This window comes from Misgurnus anguillicaudatus, unplaced genomic scaffold (genome assembly GCF_027580225.2).
Source record: "Misgurnus anguillicaudatus unplaced genomic scaffold, ASM2758022v2 HiC_scaffold_29, whole genome shotgun sequence".
Taxonomy (NCBI): Eukaryota; Metazoa; Chordata; class Actinopteri; order Cypriniformes; family Cobitidae; genus Misgurnus; species Misgurnus anguillicaudatus.
This window is the reverse complement of record NW_027395279.1, coordinates 110697-133021: the sequence shown is the minus strand read 5'-3', so window position 1 is coordinate 133021 and position 22325 is coordinate 110697. Positions and strand designations below refer to the sequence as shown.

Genomic DNA, 22325 nt, shown 5'->3' with positions numbered 1-22325 from the left:
ATAGTTTTCATGGGGGCTTGATCCCTATTGTATTTGTTAGTTTTCTTTTTATAATAATTAGGGGTCAAACCACGAAGTGGCGTAGACACCTATTGTTATTGTTATTTTTCCTATTATTCTTCTTCCTCGTTCTTCCGCCATTGAAGTCAATGGCAGCTCATAGAACCGTACATAGGAAACATATGAATTTTGGCACACATGTAGAGGACAGTCTTAGAAGTTACTATAGCAACATTGGTGTGTCTAACTTAAACCCTCTAGCGCCACCAACAGTCCAAAAATCCACTTATGTTCATGCTCATAACTTCTGATCCGTGAGTCCTAGAAACTAAATTATTGTTTCCTCTGAATCCTTGGCTCATGATGATTCAATTGCACACAGTGATGTTATTTGTGTCATGCACATCTTTCTGCCATTTTTATTTTCCGTAAAACCTACTTTTTCGAACTCCTCATAGAGCGTTTGTCCGATTTGCATGTCATATGGTATGTAGCATCTAGAGACACCCCAGACAAAAAGTTATCAAAAGCTTTTTGATAGACCAATGGGTTCTCGTATACAGTGACAACATATAAGGCGGCGAGCACGCCAAAATGGACGTGAGGCCGTATCTTTGCAAAACGTATGTGTTTTGAATTTTCTCATTAACTTCAGTATTTCACAAACAGAATGGCGTATCGCTACGAAATTTGGCATGGTTAATCAGTGACATATTCTAAACGCACCTATAAATCTTTAGGACAGCGCCACCTAGTGGTCAGGATATGTAAAGAAATTGTTTAAAATCTTTATAGCATTTGATTCATTTGCCACACTGACATGAGACTTCACTCTATTGATTCCTTGGCTAGTGCTGAGTCTGACTGTACCAAATATGTCAGTCAAATCTACTTCCTGTCGGCCATTTTGAATTATATTGAACACCTACTTTTTCGAACTCCTCCTAGAGCGCTTGTTTGATTAGCTTGATTTTTAGTACGCATCATCTAGAGACACTCCAGACAAAATGTTATCAAAAGCTTTTCGGTAGACCTATCCGTTGTCGTATAACGCATCAAAGAATGCGAGGGCAAGCACGCCAAAATGTGTTTGAGCCTGTATCTTCGCAAAACTTTTGCGTATTAATATGAGACTTGGTATATGTCATAACAGTGATGACCTGAGGATGCATGCACCATTTCGTCACACTGCCCCCTACTGGTCACGAGATATAAAAAATGTCTATTTTTGCTTATAACTACTGCAAACTTGAATGTAAAATTATGAGACTAGTCTTGTTAGATTTCCTGAGGCATGCAGAGTCAAACGATACCAAATGGTTTTTGGTCGGCCATTTTGTGTGTCGGCCATTTTGAATATTTTCTTTAAGTTCAAGTATTTCAGAAACGCAATTGCGTATTGTTATGAAACTTGGTATGGTTCATCAGCAACATGTTCTGGGAGGACTTGTAAACTTTTCGGCGCCCCCTAGTGGTCAAGAGATTTGAAGCTATATCTCTGCATCTCTTTATCGTATTTACACCAAATTTGGTGGGTGTCATCACAATCAAGACCTGAGTCACAATTTATTGTTTGGTCAGTGCCCCCTAGTGGTCAAGTCATTTAAGACTATATCTCCGTATCGCTTTATTGTATTTACACTAAATTTGGTATGTGTCAACATAGTCATGACCTGAGGCACCATCTGTTGTTTCGGCACAGTGCCACCTAGTGGTCTCAAGATACAAAAATTGCTATTTTTTCATAAAAGTAATGCAAACTTAGATCTTAAATCATGACAGTCATCACGTATGAATCATTTTTTGCTATGTTTGGCTTGACCCCGGTATCGCTGCCTTGCAGCTATATTTTATAATTGTTGTTATCAATGTTTCAACCACTTTTGTTTTCTCTGTTTGTGTTCCAGTTTATTAAAAGCAGTTTAAATTAAGATTCAATTGTTTTCCTTGGCCGGATTGTACAAAGCCCAAGTTAAAATAGGACAACTATACCTTTTGATGTGACATTATCATTAAAATTCACAAATGATAAATTGGCAATATTCGTATGATTTGTGTCAGAAGACTGCAAAATTAAGGAAGAGCTGCTTAACATTGTGCCACTAAAAGACAGAACTCATGGCATCGACCTAAAAGAGACTATGGCTGTTCTTAAAAAACCCGATCTGCAGTTATCAAAACTATCAGCAATAGCCACTGAGAGAACTCCAGCCATTTTGGGGTCTGGGAAAGGCCTTGTAGGACTGTGTAAAGCTGATGACCGTTTTCATGAATTTTGGACGTTTCATTGTATTATCCACCATGAGCATTTGCTGTCTAAAAAGCTGAACTTGGATCACATCATGAAACCTGTGCTGGAAATGGTCAATTTTACACAAACGCACGCACACACACACAAACGCATGCACACACGCACACGCACACACGCACACACGCACACGCACACACGCACACACGCACACACGCACACACACACACACACACACACACACACACACACACACACACACACACACACACACACACACACACACACCTACATTCTGGTTTCCATGTTTTGTGGGGACATTCCATAGACGTAATGCATTTTATACTGTACAAACTGTATTTTCTATTCCCCTTCCCCGCCCCATTCCCTAACCCCAACCATCACAGAAACCCTTCTCCTACTTCACATTTTCAAGAAACATCATTCTGTTTGATTTATAAGCTTGTCTCCTCATGGAGACCTCAAAATGTCCCCACAAGCTCACAAAAATACTGCTATTCCTCTCTTTGGGAGCTACAATTGGTCCCCTCAAGGTGATAATTACCAGGTAAACACACACACACGCACGCACACACACTCTCAAATCACAGGCAGTTCAAAAATGTCGTTGTTGATACTGATAAAGATCTTCCATCTGATCTGCGTCTTTACTTTGCTGTAAGATGGCTTTTCAAAGGTGCTTTCTCGTTTTTTTAGCTTTTAAATCCAGTTAAGCTGTTCCTCAATGAAACAGAAGCACTATATCGACCTATGTGATTTTTTTTTGGGTCGACATACTGCATTATCTGAATGGGAAGATAAAGATGGTGCCCGACCTGTGTTTTCACATTTATCATTCAACAAACTCGAGCTGTTCAAGATGCATCTAAGAGAGAGTTAACACATTTAACATTCTTGTTGAAGGCAAGTGGACAAGCAGCAGAGGTTGTAAATAAGAGTACTGCACGCTATGCAACACTGCTTGAAAATCTTACACAGAATTTTGAGGACAGTAAATAAGCAGAGCTGATGAATAAACTTTTGATGCGCTTGAGTTCAGCACCACGGACATCACAGCTAACAAAGCCATTGGACACTGAAAAGTGAAGGTTTACAAGAAGTTTTGAAACACCTGGTATTGTGTGATGACTTCTAGTGACTCCTCTTTCATTTCCTCCAGAAAATAAAAAAATGGCTTGGCAAACAATATGTTTAAATAATATGTTTCTCCAAATAAACTGTTACATGTTAAAATAATCCTCTGCATTGTATCACACACTTAGGTTTGGTTTATCAATTGAAGTCAGTTTTTAAGTAGAGCAGCTTTAACTTTTTACAGTGTATGACAGGTAAATAAAATATCATGAAATGTAAATAAAATGTACAATAGCATTACTGACTGCAATCTTGTAGATACTAAACAAATTTGTTTTCAGTCAACTATTACATTAAATTGATATTATTATAAAACCCTGACTCAAGGTAGGATGAAATGTTTTTTTTTGTTTGAAAGCAGAGGGTCTGTTCTTTCATTTGGTATATTGTATGTTTATATATTTAAAGAAGAACATTTTCTGGAAGGCATTCAACTTTTGTGAAAAGCATAAAAAACGCTGGCGCTGGCTGGCAACTTTTTTTAAAAACTGATAAACATAAAAATTTCATTTTAAGACAGGCATATACTGGCCATCGGGACTACCGGGAGATTCCAGATGGGCCGTGGTCTGGTTGGGCCGTTGCATTATGTATTGCAGACCGGGCAATTCCGTGATGGGGCCGACTTTGGGCCGATACCCACCCACACTATTTTTGTCTGACCAGCCCATACAGTGGGGCAAAAAAGTATTTAGTCAACCACCAATTGTGCAAGTTCTCCCACTTAAAAAGATGAGAGAGGCCTGTAATTTTCATCATAGGTACACTTCAACTATGAGAGACAAAATGAGGAAAAAAATCCAGAAAATCACATTGTCTGATTTTTTAAGAATTTATTTGCAATTTATGGTGGAAAATAAGTATTTGGTCAATAACAAAAAAGCAAGATTTCTTTCTCTCACAGACCTGTAACTTCTTCTTTAAGAGGATCCTCTGTCCTCCACTTGTTACCTGTATTAATGGCACCTGTTTGAACTTGTTAGCAGTATAAAAGACACCTGTCCACAACCTAAAACAGTCAGAATGCAAACTCAACTATGGCCAAGACCAAAGAGCTGTCAAAGGACACCAGAAACAAAATTGTAGACCTGCACCAGGCTGGGAAGACTGAATCTGCAATAGGTAAGCAGCTTGGTGTGAAGAAATCAACTGTGAGAGCAATTATTAGAAAATGAAAGACATACAAGAACACTGATAATGTCCCTCGATCTGGGGCTCCACGCAAGATCTCATCCCGTAGGGTAAAAATTATCACCAGAATGGTGAGCAAAAATCCCAGAACCACATGGGGGAACCTAGTGAATGACCTGCAGAGAGCTGGGACCAAAGTAACAAAGGCTACCATCAGTAACACACTATGCAGCCAGGGACTCAATTCCTGCAGTGCCAGATGTGTCCACCTGCTTAAGCCAGTACATGTCCGGACCCGTCTGAAGTTTGCTAGAGAGCATTTGGATGATCCAGAAGAAGAGTGGGAGAATGTCATATGGTCAGATGAAACCAAAACATAACTTTTAGGTAGAAACTCAACTTCTTGTGTTTGGAGGAGAAAGATGCTGAGTTGCATCCAAAGAACACCATACCTACTGTGAAGCATGGGGGTGGAAACCTCATGCTTTGGATCTGTTTTTCTGCAAAGGGACCAGGACAACTGATCCGAGTTAAGGAAAGAATGAATGGGGCCATGTATCGTGAGATTTTGACTCAAAACCTCCTTTCGTCAGCAAGGGCATTGAAGATGAAACGTGGCTGGATCTTTCAGTATGGCAGTGATCCCAAACATACCGCCCGGGCAAAGAAGGAGTGGTTTCATAAGAATAATTTCAAGGTCCTGGAGTGGCCTAGCCAGTCTCCAGATCTCAACCCCATAGAAAATCTTTGGAGGGAGTTGAAAATCTGAGTTGCCCAGCGACAGCCCTAAAACATCACTGCTCTAGAGGAGATCTGCATGGAGGAATGGGCCAAACTACCAGCAACAATATGTAAAAACCTTGTGGAGACTTACAGAAAACGTTTGATCTCTGTCATTGCCAACAAAGGGTATATAACAAAGTATTGACATAAACTTTTGTTATTGACCAAATACTTATTTTTCACCATAATTTACAAATAAATTCTTAAAAAATCAGACAATGTGATTTTCTGGATTTTTTTTTCTCATTTTGTCTCTTATAGTTGACGTGTACCTTTGACAAAAATTACAGGCCTCTCTCATCTTTTTAAGTGTGAGAACTTGAACAATTGGTAGCTGACTAAATACTTTTTTGCCCCACTGTAATACTAGTACATCCCGCATCGTGGCCCATTGCTTTCTTTTTCCTTATTTCTGTTTTTATGCAATTCATTAATGGAACTTTAAGGCGTGGTGGCAATGTACTGCATTTTCCAAAAAAGTTAGCGTAAGATGTTTTTTTTTTCCGGACAGACTGGACCAGGAGACACATAATAAGCAGCCCATTGGTTCTTTTTTATTTGACATTTGGCAAGCCCAACCACAACATTTTGGGTTTTTTTTTAAGCATGCAGCGTCATTTGTCAATATAAGAGATGAGAAGCAAGTTGACGTGCGGTAAGCAGAACTGCTTTTAAAGCACACTGCTTTTTAGATGTCCTCTTGATAAAACGCAGTCAAAAACAGAAGTGATAGACCAATGGTTGTTTGCAACATGACAGTGATTAGTGTGGGAAGAATTATTAGGTAGCTACATTAAACTTTTGATCAGTTTTTAATCAAACATATTTTACTAATTCCAAAACAAATTAATCTTAATAACTACCATCAATTTACTAAATAAAGCATTTATAAGTGATACATTATTGTAAATGATGGCTGGCTGGAGAAAAAAGCACCTTATATTCAAGTGTGCAGAATTATTAGCCACATTTTCTATTACAGGTAAAATGAGCCAAAATAAAAGTTTAAACACACACACTGGAAATTCATTATTTGATGTCCATAAGAAAGATGCCATGCATGGAAATGGCAAAACTGACCATTAGACAAGAAATCTTGATTCAGACAGCAAGTTGAATAGTACAAAATGAATAGTAATTAAAATGACTGTGGTTTGGAATTGGTAAAAGGTGTTCAGAAAAAAAGTGATCAAAATATTCGTCAAACACAATGTTTGTAACTGATACAAACATTAAAATCCATGAAAACTATTGTGTATGTAATTACAAATTGTAGTAAGTAATAAATTGTAATAGTAACAAGCAGGGGCGTCGGACTGGGGGTAAAACCAGTACTGATTACCAGGGCCCCAAAGGAAGAGAGGGCCCTTGAAAAGTCTAAAATATATTATGGGGTGGGGCATGGGGGCCCATCAGGACTGCCTATGCATAGGGCCTGAGATCTTGTGCAACGCCCCTGGTAACAAGTCATTGTGAGACACATCTGTTGTGTGGCTCTTCGCAGGAAAGGTTTCTTTATTTTGGCTGATCGTGCTGCAATGGTTTGCCACCCCTGCTATGGGCAGACAACCAGGGGCGGAACGAGGCGCTGGCTTCTGGGGCTCAAGCCCCGAATGTTTTGTCAAAAGCCCCGAATCTTTTCAGATCTGTAAAAATGAATTAATCCAGTACACTAGGTGGCGGCGTTAAGCTTTAAATGCTCCAGTTCCCCACTCCAGGCAACGAATGAGAGATTGAAGTTGAAGGCAAATTAATATGCTGAATCTATCCCAAAGTAAATGCATTTTCAAAATGTTTATTATTACAGTGCCTTCGTTATTACTGTAAAAGTGTATATTATGTGATGTAAATACTGCTAAATAGCGTCAACTAATATGTTATCTGCATGGCTAACGGCTACTGTTAGCGTTCTGGGCTGCGTTCCCCGAAACCTTCTTAGCTCTATGTCGTTCTTAAGTTGTACCTTAAGCTGTACCTTATCGTTAATACGTGTTTCCCGAAACGTTCTTAGTTCATATCACTTTTGTAAGTCATTCGTTCGGAAGGTTGGTATGGAGCACTCTTAGCTATACCTTATCCCACTTGACTCCGCTAGGGGCCATCACCGTTATAAAAGCTTACATTGCAGTCTATATAACTAAATATAAAAAAAGTAGCAATACACTCCGTGTTCAATTAGGCAAATATTTTTATATTTAAAGAGTAAAACATTCACACAATTAGAGATCATTACACTGATGGTTGTTCGATTTTTTTATTTTGTTTCCCAAGGAACATCAGCTTCGAACTATTAAATGCTAAAGACTTTTTTTTAAATATTTTGGGTGGAGCAGCAGGTGAAACTATGGCAGCTATATAGCGAATCTCATTATTTTATTTGTGCATTTCATATCCAAAATCTTTAATCTACCGGCTAGTATTTTAGCTGCAAATTAATAAATCAGGTAAAAATCGCATGCCACGGGCACACATTCATCACAAAATCATAATTGTTGATTTTTCTAATTATGATTTTTTTTATGTTTTATAACTTTGAGGCAAATGCATTCAAATTAAACTGCTCCACTTGATTACTGCTTGTATAATTTTGTACAAATTTTCCACATAAAAACTAATCAAAGCTAAAATCTAAAGCAATCATAATATATTTTTTATATGTTATATTTGAGGTAGACAGGCGCGGCTCCAGAAATGCGTCCATTAAGCTTTATCCGCATTGTAAACCCGCTGCTTCCGCATACATACGCGTGAACTAATGAACAACAACAGTTTGTTTTTATATATTTTAAGTGTAATCCACAGCCAAGCCAGGTGACTTGCACGACCCACCGGCTTATTCCCCTGTGCAACGCACATATTTGGAACCCCTAATATAAATTATCCTTTAAAGTGAAGGCATATAGTGGATGCAATGGAGCAGTTTATGCATGATACGTTTGGAAATGAAGTTGCGGGTTTTACGGGTTTGATATAAAATAAAATATACAAGGTTGATTTTAGTTGTTTGCAATATGAAATATTTTTACAAGCCATTCCTCATAAATTTAACTTGAACTATACTCGTCAACATTTGAAGTGGATCAAAAAAGTTTATCAAAGTTGTCCTAAGACAAGAATGGGTATTAAGGATTGGTTTTATGTAATCTTTTTTGAATGGTTTTGATCCACTTCGAATGTTGACTAGTGTATTTCTGAAATGTTTCTTTAATAAAGAACACCGCTATGTTGTCTAAGAGAATTGTAAAGAAGTGCAAAAATGATGATAAACCTTGGATTACTAAGGGAATAGAGAAGGCATGTAAAAAGAAAAATGCTTTATATAGGAAATTTATAATAACTAGAACCAAACAAGCTGAAGATAAATATAAGACATATAAAAATAAATTAATAAGCATTATAAGATTTAGTAAAAAAGATTATTATCAACAAATATTGGAAAGGTATAAGAGTAATACTCAAGCAACATGGAAAGTACTCAACAGTATAAAAAGAAAACTGTAAAGGTAGATTATCCAAATTATTTTGTAAATGATGAGTCAATAATTACAAATGAAGTGAAGGATATTGTCAATCAATTTAATGAGTATTATGTAAATATTGGATATAAATTAGCAAAAGAGATTGTGGAACAGCAAACTGGAGACAGGGTATATGAAGTAAATATTTCTAGTAATAAATGTTCAATATTTATTAGGGGAACTGATAAGATGGAAATAATAGACATTGTCAATAACTATAAAAACAAAAAATCTACTGATTGTAATGATATTGACATGTCATTATTAAAAAATATTATATTATATATAGTAAAACCATTTACATATATTTGCAATCAGTCATTTTTAACAGGCATATTTCCAAGTAACATGAAAATAGCCAAGGTGATCCCTATTTTTAAAAATGGTGATAGACATCTTTTTTCCAATTATAGACCCATTTCTCTGCTCTCCCAATTTTCCAAAATCTTAGAGAAATTATTTGTGTGCAGGCTTGATAATTTTATAGACAAAAATAAACTATTGAGTGAACATCAGTATGGCTTTAGAGCAAATAGGTCGACCACAATGGCAGTGATGGAACTGGTAGAGGAGATTTCCACTTCTATGGATAACAATGAATATACTGTGGGGGTGTTCCTAGATTTAAAAAAAGCTTTCGACATTATTGATCACAGTTTATTAATGAGGAAATTGGAGAGATATGGTATAAGCCTTTTCTTGGTTAAGCAGTTACCTTGAGGATAGATATCAGTTTGTACAAATAAAGAATATTAAATCTGATCTAATGAAAGTTACATCTGGTGTTCCACAAGGTTCGGTGTTAGGTCCCAAATTGTTTGTATTGTATATAGATGATATTTGTAAAGTGTCTAAAAAAAATCAAAAATGGTATTGTTTGCTGATGACACAAATTGATACTGTTCGGGGAAAAATTTGGAGCATCTCCTGAAAACAGTTGAAATTGAATTGATGGCTTTAAAAAGTTGGTTTGATGATAATCAACTTTCATTGAATATGACAAACGAAGTTCATAATATTCAGCAATCGACCAAGTAATATCAAAGCTAAAATTATGATTTGTTAGACGGAAATAGAAAGAGTATATGAATACTTCAGCCTGCACCTTTTTCGATTGATATGTATGTATACATTTTCTTTGTTTCGGAAATTATGTGTGAGGACTGAAATAAATTTTGTTGATTGATTGATTGATTGAGATCAGATGCAGAGCATACACAGAGTTCTTTCTCTTTCATATGAGGCGCTACTTCCGGGTTGTATATTGCGGAAAGCCGGAAATTATCGTCATTGGCAGAGAGCGTTTTCTCTTAAAAGATGAAAGTGTTAAGATACTTTTTAGCTTAGCATTGCTTCACAAATATAAATTTGTGCATCTCACCTGCTCCATAACCTAACGTCCTTTCTTTTTGACAGCTGTCAGTGAGAGGAATAATAATAGAGGGTGGAGTTTTGTGTGACATTGACCTGTAAATGCAGGTACAATGGCTGGAATGCATTTACATTAACACTCAAAACATTCCTCAAAATATCTTCCTGTGTGTTCATCAAAACAAAGAAATGCAGGTTTCTACCAACGTGGGAGTGAGAAAATCATGACAGCATTTTTGGGTGAACTATCCCTTTAATACCATGTGCCTTAGATCTTTGAGTTTAGCTCATGAAAAATTGGGGCAAAAACAGAAGTGTTGCATTTATAATTTTGTTCAGTGTATATACCCTGCCTGTTTATTGTTCATGGTAAGTTGTTGTCGATGTAATGGTTTGGTTACCATGTTCCGTCATGTTTACCTGTTTTACCTGTCTTACTAGAATACTAAGGGATAGTTCAAATACTGTCATCATTTTCTTACTTTCATGTTGTTACAAACCTGTATACATTTCTATGGGCTGATATTTTGAGGAATGTTTGTAACCAAATTTATTCACTTCCATTCACTTAGTAGGAAAAATTATTTTTATTTTTGGGTGAACTATGCCTTTAAGATGGATAGCTTGTGATTTGGGACAAAGTGTTAATTAATAAAAGCTGCTATAGAATCCCAATATGAAGCATAGCAAATAAAAAAACACTTGCCATGTTACTTACCTGTTGTGAGGTTGCCATAATGGAATAAAAAATCTTGCTGGTGTAATCTCAGGCTCTTAAGTTAAAATACAATGAAATATGGTATCAGAACATTTAAGTGTAAAGACATCGAGTAGTAGTCAAAGGTATGACAGAGTCATTTAATGTTTTGTCGTCATCAATGTCAGTCTGAATCAACAATAAAAGTCTCAAACTTTTTAAACAAACTTTTGTTTTGGCTTTACAATGTAGTTAACATCAATGTACAAAATAATTTTATTAGCCCAGTTAATTAATAAACATTTTCACTTTTTCTTACCTTTTGCAAAGGGGTTTCTACACGGGTCCTTGATGAATTATTTACATGCACTGTGGTGTTGATTTCTCTGGTGTACAAACGAAAGACAAAAAGCTGACTTGGTGAGGTTGCCAGATGTTTTTTTATGATAAGACTGTAAGACAGTGTTTCCCAAACACTGTGCCGCGGTACACTAGTGTGCTGTGACCACTTGTTTGATGTGCTGTGGAAAAAGAACACTGCCACAGTGTTTGAAAAAGTGCTCGAGGCTAATTACCAGATTGTTGAGCTGGGTGTGTCACTGTCATCAATTCCAGCAAGTATATCATTTGTGCTCATCAAAACAAGAACAAGTTTCACATTAAATATGAATACTGCGTTTAATACAGGATAATATTCCAGTTTAACAAGTCATTTAAGCATGGCAAAACAGCTTTGTGCTGATCTGTTAATGCTTATTGTGAAAGTTGTCATGGTTCTGCCATCTTGTCCTTTGTTTAATCTAATCTTGTGGCAGACACTCTCTTCACCCAAGATGAGCTGAAGGTCATCCTCAATCGATGTCTCGTCGAGCCACTTAAGCCGAGTGAGATGAGGATGCTGAAACCCCTGGAACTGGAGGACATGATCCGCTTCGTCGGAAACCGGCCGAAGTCCAGGGTCTCGGCCAAGGCTGCACCTCCTCCACCCTTGCCTCCTATTCCGGAGGGTCTTGCGGTAGGGGTTCTGATGTTTGAGGACCTGGTGGTCGCCACTCTGGCACCGGAGAGCAGCCAGCCACCGCTGCCCTCAACGTAGCCAGCCCAGCCGCCGCTGCCCTTAACGCAGCCAGCCCAGCCGCCGCTGCCCTCAACGCAGCCAGCCCAGCCGCCGCTGCCCTCAACGCAGCCATCCCAGCCGCCACTGCCCTCAACCCAGCCAGCCCAGCTGCCGCTGCCCTCAACGCAGCCAGCCCAGCCGCCACTGCCCTCAACGCAGCCATCCCAGCCGCCACTGCCCTCAACCCAGCCAGCCCAGCCGCCGCTACCCTCAACGCAGCCAGCCCAGCCACCGCTGCCCTCACCGCAGCCCCTTAAGCCGTCTGCCCAACCAGCGCAGCCTTTGCCACAGCCAGCTGCAGCGCCCTCTGTTTCAACCCCTGTCTTGCCTCCGCTGCCGGGTGCAGCGCCACCTGTCTGGACTCCCCACCCCAAACCTTGCCCTGGACCACCTCCTACAAACTTGTTTGTTCCCCCGCCCTCTTCCACCCTGCCTGGACCTCCTCATATGAACTTTTTTGTTCCCCCGCCCCCCCTCCCTTGTTTGTTATTTTTATTATGTCATCCTAGCCCCTATATATTGTATTCTTGTCTGCCCTTGATTTTCTTTGTCATGTTTTCGTGGTGTTTGTCTATCTGTCAGTCAGTCTGTCATGTCCCGTGTCTAGTGACTCATGTTTTGTGTGGGATCGTCACAGAGTGACTTTTAGGGCGGAACCATAAGTGAGAGGAGAGGTTCCGCCCGGACCAAAATTTTAAAACACCTGTTTTACTTCCTGGTTCTCCATGGCAACTAAATCCAGCCAAATTCGTCGCAGGTGTGCAAATGACGTAGCAATTACTGATTGGGCGGCCCATATGATTGAGGGGAGCATAAAAGAAGGCTTGAAGATGCCGGAGGGAGGTCGATTTCGGGCGAATTCACTTCCGCCTTGGGCAGAGCAACAACACCAGCCTCTGAAGAGTCCGCAGGCCCCGTTGTTTCGACGACCGCTGGGAAGCAGGCGGAAAGAGTGCGTGGCTGGTCCGGATGAAAGGACCGCGTGGTGGTTGTTTGCAGGAAGTGTGCGGTTGTGTTGGGAAGAACATTGCGAGTGAACAGAGGGCTGAAATACGAGTGTGGAGAAAGGTACTGTTTTGAATCATTGTGAATTCGCTTGTGACAAGGAGGAAGAAGAAGAGAGCAAGGACCCAAATGAGGGTGAGAATAGCAGCATTTGAGTGAGTTGATACGTACTGACTGCATGTGCTTTACAGAAAGTCTGGACGAAACACAACATTAGAATTGGATGTTCTGTGGGTTCCCTGGAGGGAGAAGAACAAGAGAAACACTGGTCAATAATACGGCAAGCCGTGAGTACCATTAAAAGATAACTACTGTGATGAATTCATATAACAGCGTGAAACTGTTACCTGTTGATAGCGGGCCCCACCTTGTGTGTGTGATGGGTGGGCGAGCCGGAGCATTGGAAATTGGACTGGCATTGTGTTGTGAAGCGGCTGCGACTGGGCCGGACATCTCTCGGTGTAGCGACTCAAAGAACCCCCCCCCCAGAGCCAATCCAGCCAGGCGAAGAGTATGGACCCTATTATTCACTGGAGTGTGTGCTGTGCAGCGTGTGAGTTACCTATTTGATGTGAGTACACCTGAAGCTTTTTGCAGTGTTGTGCAGTGTCTCTGTTGTGTGTACTCGCCCCAGGAAAGGTCAGGCCTCTGTGGAAACCAACAGGAGCTGCCGAGACGGTGGACGCCAAACTCTTCAACTACGCGACACGACCATAGCCAGAGGAAGTGAAACGGACTCATCGAGTGAGGTACTGTGGCAATATTGTATTCAAAACGTTATGTCAGAGGAGATGTGGAGAGTGTTGTGATACTCTTAACGGCTGTGTATACTTTGTGTGTGGTGGTATTTTTTTTTTTTCAAAATAACATAAAATCAGCATCAATATTCTTACAAATAAATTCACAAACATTTTCCCAAAAGGGTTTTACATGTGGGCAGTACCAGTATAAGTGAACCATAGTTTCTAAGCTGTTATTGCAAAAAGTAAAATTTGTATCTATATCGCTTTTAAATTTCACAAGAAAATGTTTTGTTGGGTAGATTCTATGAATTAGTTTAAATGAAACTTCCTTTATTTTATTTGTTATTAAATATTGATTAGGAAGTAACCAAACCTTTTTCCAAACAATATCATCTGAAAACCGGTTCCAGAACGAATGAACATAAGGCAAGGATACAATATTTCTTTGAAATAAAGTTCTTATACAACTGTTATGAGATTTAAACGACAAACATATCCTACCTTCATAGGTATTTACAATATTAGGTAGGGACCAAAGTGTAGTATTTATTCTTGTTGTATATTTAAATAAAGTACAGATTTTAGGAGATATGGCATCAAAAACTTTGGCATAATCCTTTGGTGTTACAGGGATTTTGTAATAAGCCAAAAATTCGCCAAAAGTGAAAAGAAAACCATTAGAATTAAACAATTGATCTACCAGAATTATGCCATTCTTAAACCAATACTCAAGAAAAAGAGATTTACGCTTATACACAATGTCCTTGTTATTCCAGATATAATACCTATGCGGTGAGAAATTGTGCTTGAAGATTAAAGACCATGAAAGAAAAGCCTGGCGATGAAACTCAGCTAGTTTTACTGGTATTTTATCAATATCATAATTGCAACCAAGGAAAAACTGAAGGCCACCCAAGGTGGAAAAAATATAGGAGGGAATAAAATTCCAGATGGAATTGGGATTTCTGATAATCTGTCTAAGCCAATTAACTTTGAATGTATTATTTAATGTTGCAAAGTCCAAAAAATTTAGGCCACCCTTTTCATAACTATTCATAATAACAGTTTTCTTTATATAATGCGTTTTGTTTTTCCAAACAAAGTTATACAACATTTTGTCAATCTCTTTGCATTCTTTTTTACCAAGATGTAAAGCCAATGCTGCATAAGTTAAATGAGAAATAGCCTCTGCCTTAGTTATCAGTATTCGACCCCTTAAGGAAAGATCCCTTATAAGCCAATGGTTCAAAATTCTTTTAGTTTTTTCAATTATACCCTCAAAATTAATCGAACATCTTCTACATTGGTCTTTGGTGGTATATGTCGAGCTGTCCACAGGAGGAAGGGAAGAGGACGTGTCGGTCCGGGAGGAGCTAGAGGTGACGTTTGGTTTTGTATTCATCATTGTTGGCCCCACATACTGAGCTAAAGCTAGACCCACTCTGCCAAGACCCCCAAGCCCGAGAGACCCTGTGAAAGTGTAATACTTACCTTGAACCGAGCTGAAGCTAACTTCACTCTGCAAAGACTCGTAAGCCCAGAGAGACCCTGTAAAAGTGTAATACTTACCTTGAACCGAGCTAAAGCTAAGTCCACTCTACGAAGACTCGCAAGCCCAGAGAGACCCTGCAAAAGTGTGATACTTACCTTGAACCGAGCTTAAGCCAATTCCACTCTGTAAAGACTCGTAAGCCCAGCGAGACCCTGTGGAAGTGTGCTACTTACCTTGTACCGATCCACAACTAATCCACCTTTGTTGCCCTACCCACGCACATAGGGACCAGGAGAGTAGGGGAGCCGGGCCCGAGAGGAAACGTGGACGCCGGATCCAGGTAGTTGGTTCTTGCCTTTTAGATTTTAGATTTCCCTTTCCCCACTTCCCACTTCCTTTTAAATGATTTAATAAAGATTATATTATATTTTACTTATCTTCTCGTGTGTCTGGTCATTGGGGTGCTTTTGGAACCTCCTCGAGGTGGAACCTAGGGAGGGGCGTGACACACAAAGTCAGTGGTCCGCTCCGACCTGTGTGACAGGATCACGTGGGCTCAGTATTGGTTTTACTAGACCATGTGTTCTTGTCACTTTTACTCCGCTCCCTTGTCATCCTCCTCTTTGTTTAATTATGGTCACCTGTTCCCCTCTTGATTTGCTCCCCTATTTAATGCCCTTTTGTTTGCTGTCCTATGCTCGATCATCTATTTACATGGTGTTTCCCTTACGCAACAAAAATATATTTCTAAATATATTACGTGACAATATATTTCATGTGTCTCCATATATTGTGATATCTACATAGTAATATATCATATGATGTATTATATAATAATATATTATATGTATGTAAGTGATATATTACCATATATTGAACAATACTGCAATTATTGTCACTTTCATATATTGAATAAATACATTTTAGTATACTTCTTAATATATTGTTATGTATTTAGAAATATGTCCGACATTATATGAAATTATATATTAAAAGAGGCATTGTATATATATGTAAATATATATACAAAATTATATGAGATAATATACCTCAATGTAGAAGATATTTATATGGGAATATATGTGCAAATATATTGATTTATATTCCATAATATACTATAAAGTAATATATATGTACGTGATATATTGCGATATATTGTACAATACTGCAATTATTGCCGTTTTCATATATTGAATAAATACATTTAGTATACCACTTAATATATTGTTATGTATTTTGAAATATGTCCCACATTATATGAAATTATATATTAGAAGAGGCATTGTATATATATGTAAATATATATGCTAAATTATATGAGATAATATATCTCAATGTACAAGATAATGTATTCTTATTTATATGGGAATATATGTGCAAAATATATTGATTTACATTACATGATATACTATAAAATAATGTATGTGATATATTGCGATATATGGAACAATACTGCAATTATTTCCGTTTTCATATATTGAATAAATACATTTAGTATACTACTTAATATATTGTTATGTATTTTGAAATATGTCCCACATTATATGAAATTATATATTAGAAGAGGCATTGTATTTATATGTAAATATATATGCAAAATTATATGACATAATATACCTCAATGTACAAGATAATGTATTCTGATTTATATGGGAATATATGTGCAAAATATATTGATTTATATTACATGATATGCTATAAAATAATGTATGTGATATATTGCAATATATGGAACAATACTGCCATTATTGCCGTTTTCATATATTGAATAAATACATTTAGTATACTACTTAATATATTGTTATGTATTTTGAAATATGTCCCACATTATATGAAATTATATATTAGAAGAGGCATTGTATATATATGTAAAAATATATGATAAATTATATGACATAATATACCTCAATGTACAAGATAATGTATTCTGATTTATATGGGAATATATGTGCAAAATATATTGATTTATATTACATGATATGCTATAAAATAATGTATGTGATATATTGCAATATATGGAACAATACTGCAATTATTGCCGTTTTCATATATTGAATAAATACTTTTAAGTATACTATTTAATATATAGTTCTGTATATTGAAATATGTCCCACATTATATGAAATTATATATTAGAAGATGCATTGTATATATATGTAAATATATATGCAAAATTATATGACATAATATACCTCAATGTACAAGATAATGTATTCTGATTTATATGGGAATATATGTGCAAAATATATTGATTTATATTACATGATATACTATAAAATAATGTATATGTGATATATTGCAATATATGGGACACTACTGCTATTTTTCCCGTTTTCATATATTGAATAAACACTTTTAAGTATACTATTTAATATATAGATCTGTATATTGAAATATGTCCCACATTATATGAAATTATATATTAGAAGATGCATTGTATATATATATGTAAATATATATGTAAAATTATATGACATAATATACCTCAATGTACAAGACAATATAATCAGATTAATATGGGAATAAATGTCCAAAATATATTGATTTACATTACATAATATATTAAATAGTAATACATTGCAATATATGGGACAATATGCTGTTATTGCCGTTTGCATATATTAAATAAATACATATTAGTATACTATTTCAGTTATTGTTATGTATGTTGAATTGTCCCACATTATATGAAAATATATATTGGAAGAGGCATTGTGTGTGTGATTATATAAGATAATATACCTCAATGTTCAAGATAATATAATCAGATTTATATGGGAAGATATGTCTAAAATATATTGATTTATATTACATAATATATTATATATGATTATCAGATTATACATTGTATACATGGTAAATATGAAATAAGGTAATGTACAGTGTCTGCCATATAATTTAAAATATAATATATTGAATAAGACATCAATATACTTTACAGTAACTGAATGAGCTTTATTTCAAAAGCAGCAGCTGAAGGGACAGTGACCAGAAAACAAACAAAATGAAAGGGATGTCACCATGGTTCCATCTAAAGCTTATGTACACATAATGTACATAATTTGCTCGGCAACGCTGGTAGGGCTGGTATGCTGGTAGGGATGTGCCATATCATAATTAGTTCAAGGCTATAAAATATTTTTTTGTCTTTTAAACATGTTATATTTCTATGTGATCCAATAGATGGCAACAACAACTACAAATGAACAAAAATACTTAATAAAACATATCCTAAAGGACAACTGTTCTTCATTGTAATAACATAAAACAGCCTTCAGTGCAACAAAAACTGAACAATCCCTCAGTGGAAAAAACAGGATAGCAATCCTTCAGTGCAGTCTGATGGATCAAGCATGTTAACTTATCCAGACCCACTCTGATTGGCCAGCCTTGGCAAGTTGTCCATAGACTTTTTCTTCTCTTGGTGTCTTAACTCACAGATCCTTTTGTTTATGGCGGTTCGTATGTCTGGAATCTTCACCCCTGGGTGTTGCTGAACAACTGCATCTGTAAAAGGAAAAAAAACAATAAAAAAGACATCCATAATGTTGATTGTTGCAAAAGATAAGGTGGATCCTAATACTGGTTTCTTATATGCCTAGTCCTCGCTCTTCAGTGCCTGTAAATAGTTCAGTCTGAAAGGAAGGTTCTCCAAGGGGTTTTTAGAGTGAGGAGGTTATACTACTGTATCCACTTTGTTTTCTAGGAAGTATTGTGGTCAGTGAAAGTAACTGTACTTTGTATCCAAGCGTATGCCTATGGGAGGTGAATTGGTGCTGGGATTTTAAAGCTGCTACATGGGATCTATTGTAATGCTAAAATTTTTTTTGAAGTATTCTGACTATATAGAGACATTGCTTTATATAAAAGAATATCAAAGCTGTTAAAGCTTTTTATTTGTCCATCTGTTTCACTATTAGTTGTGTACATTTCAGTCCTAAAGTGTTTGTTACCATTTACAATCACTTTGCAAAATAAATTAATCCATTCAAAATAAATTATTATTGTCTTACTGAGTAAAGCTGTTAGCTTCTTGGGGTCCAGAGGCTGGCGTCTCTCAGCAGATGGATCAACCTTGTTGACCCCTCCCGTCAGGTTGGACTTCAGTAGGACATCAATGCTGAACAGGCCCAGCAGGAGGGTGCGGGCCATTCCTTTCGCTGTAGGTTGTGCTTTAGCAGTCTCCCAACAATGGGCAGACACTCTGATGGAGTCATCATTACCTAGTGGCACCTAATTAATTGTAAGAAGGAAAAACAAACCAGAATTAAAGCTGCAAGCAGCGATGGAATGGCCCTCGCACGCATGTGCACCGCTACCCTATGGCATTAGTAAAGCAGTGAACCAGGGGGATATGAATTAAAGTGGGTAAATATAGGTGGATATTCAAAGAAAAATTGATGTGCCACAACGCCTGTGTGCAGCAGGTGGCGCTATGACGGTGCCTGATTATTGTTATATTGACGTGTTCAGGCCGGGACCCTTATCAAACGTGTGAAGTCTAGAGCAGATCAAACAATGTATGCCTGAATTACAACAGCTTATTGTTTCATGGTGAAACATCACACTTTGCCAGTCGGACACGCCCTTCAACGAAAAGTCAAGATCTTCGCAATTTATCATCGCAAAGGGCTTAAGATCAGTCTGACCAAATTTCATATATCTGTAGGTTTTTCATAGCGGCGGGGCTGTTCTCTTGAAATTTTGCAGGTGGCGCTATCGAGCCATTTCTACATGCCCACTTCTGGCGCCTATGCCACATGTAAATTTTCGCCACTTCTGATGTTTGTGCAACGTTTTATGACTTTTTGAGCTTGTTTAGCCTGTCAAAAATGCGATTCATTTAGCGATACTTTGCGAGGCCGCAACGGACAAGCCCTTTAATGAAAAGTCAAGGTCGTTGCTTTTTATCATCACACAAGGTCTTGAAATTACACTGGTAAAATATGATGTTGATATGGTTAAATATCTAAGAGCAGTAAGTCACAGCGTAAAACATGGTATTTCCTGCTGCCTCTAGGTGGCGCTATGAGTGTTACTGAATTATGCCATGTGGATTTGTTCAGGCCTGGACCCTTATCAAATGTGTGAAGTCAGGAGCAGATCGGACAATGTATACCTGAATTACATCAGCTTCCTGTTTCATGGCAAAACATTACATTTTGCCAGGCCGCCACGGACACGCCCTCCAACGAAAAGTCAAAAGCTCCGCAATTTAGCATCACAAAGGCCTTTAGATGATACTGACCAAATATGATGATGATCGGATTACATATCTGGGAGGAGTTCGTTAAAGTACAACGCTTGGAAATGTAAAAAATGACAGAGAAAATTAAAAATGGCTGACTTCCTGTGGGGTTTAGAGCTTAGCTCCAAGAGACTTTTTTGTAGGTCTTGGAGTAATAGATGATCCTACCAAATTTCGTATCTGTAAGTTTTTCGTATTGGGGGCTGTTCTCTTGAAATTTTGCAGGTGGCGCTATCGAGCCATTTTTACACGCCCACTTTTGACGCCTATACTACATGTAAAGTTTCGCCACTTCTGACGCGTGTGCAAATTTTCATGAGTTTTCGGGTATGTTTAGGCCCTCAAAAATGCAATCCATTTCGGAGAAAAAGAAGAAGAAGAAAAAGAAGAAAAAATATAGCTGCAAGCAGCAATGGCGGGCCCTCGCACGTTTTTTTACCGCTACACTGTGCGTCCAAGAAAACGATGCACGGCGGGCAAGGGCATCAAGTGGGTAAATATCAGAGGACTATTTTATGTTGTTACTGACCCATTTGGGGACTGTAGGTAAAAGAAACCCCATATTTTAGACAAACGGGGGCGCTAGTGAGCCACTTAAGAGACACGCCTATGTCTGACCTTTTTATGCACACTTAACAGCCGACAAATCTGATGTGTGTGCCAAATTTAAAGTTAATCTAAGCACGCCAAGAGCCTTAAATAAGCCTGAAATCAAAGTAAAGTTTGACGCGTTGCCATGGCAACAGCGGTTGAGATATCAAAAATCCTTTCGCAATTTATCATCTACAATGTCTCAGCATCATGTTGACCACTTCTGGAGTCAAGCACATCAATTTCCTGGAAGAAGTATTTAAAAGTTCACTGCATGCAACTGTAAGGCTTAAATATGCCTTTAAAATTAACGTAAAGTTTGACCCGTTGCCATGGGAGCCGCGTTCGAGATATCAAAAATCCCTTCGCAATTTATCATCTACAATGTCTCGGCATCATGTTGACCACTTCTCGTGTAAATCGCATGAAAATCCTAGAAGGAGTATTTAAAAGTTAACTGTATGGAACTGAAAGGCTTAAATATGCCTTTAAAATGAAAGTAAAGTTTGACGCGTTGCCATGGGAACAGCGTTGGAGATATCAAAAATCCCTTCGCAATTTATCATCTACAATGTCTCGGCATCATGGTGACCACTTTTGGTGTCAATCGCCTGAAAATCCTAGAAGGAGTATTTAAAAGAACATTGCATGGAACTTTAAAAAAAATCCAGCTTTGTGACTGACACACTTCCTGGCGCCTGCTGGTGGCGCTATACCCGGGAGTCACAATAGGCACATCGATGCGATCGGAATCTTCAGATGAACAAACACCCCGCGTGTCATTACAATAAGACATTTTTTGCCTTAGATATTAGACACTTCCTGTTTCTCTGATTTCGCCATGACTTTGCCGCTTCGCCATTGCAACACCGTTCGAGATATCAAAAATCCCTTCGCAATTTAGCAAGTCCAATGTCTTGACATCATGGTCACCACGTTTGGTGTCATTTGCTTGAATCCCCTAGGAGGAGTATTCAAAAGTTCAACGCATGCATTATTTAAACAATCAAAAATGGCGGACTTCCTGTTGGGCGGAGCTAAAATGTTAGAGGGCGAAAGTTGTTCGGGTCGATGAGATCTATATGTGTACCAACTTTCGTAAATGTGCGTACATGTTTGCCCGATCTGCGCACTACTGTTTGTTTTTGCATTACAGGGGGCGCTACAGAGCCCCCGTGCCACGCCCGTGTTCCAGCCTTTGTCTGTTCGCAATGACGGACGACTCT

The 22325-nt window shown here is 37.9% G+C and overlaps 1 protein-coding gene across 1 annotated transcript in view; it reads right to left on the bottom strand.

Annotated features, from left to right (window-relative positions):
• The window catches only part of LOC141362777 (sterile alpha motif domain-containing protein 9-like), a 44200-nt gene extending 32823 nt beyond the window's left edge, over positions 1 to 11377 (bottom strand). Inside the window, exons 1-2 of the mRNA XM_073865005.1 lie at positions 11223 to 11377; positions 10925 to 10979 (exon numbers count right to left, since the gene is read on the bottom strand). Coding sequence (XP_073721106.1) covers positions 10925 to 10942 — 18 coding nt within the window. The 5' untranslated portion in view covers positions 10943 to 10979; positions 11223 to 11377. The remainder of the gene's footprint in view (positions 1 to 10924; positions 10980 to 11222) is intronic.
• Between the last annotated feature and the right edge of the window lie 10948 nt (positions 11378 to 22325).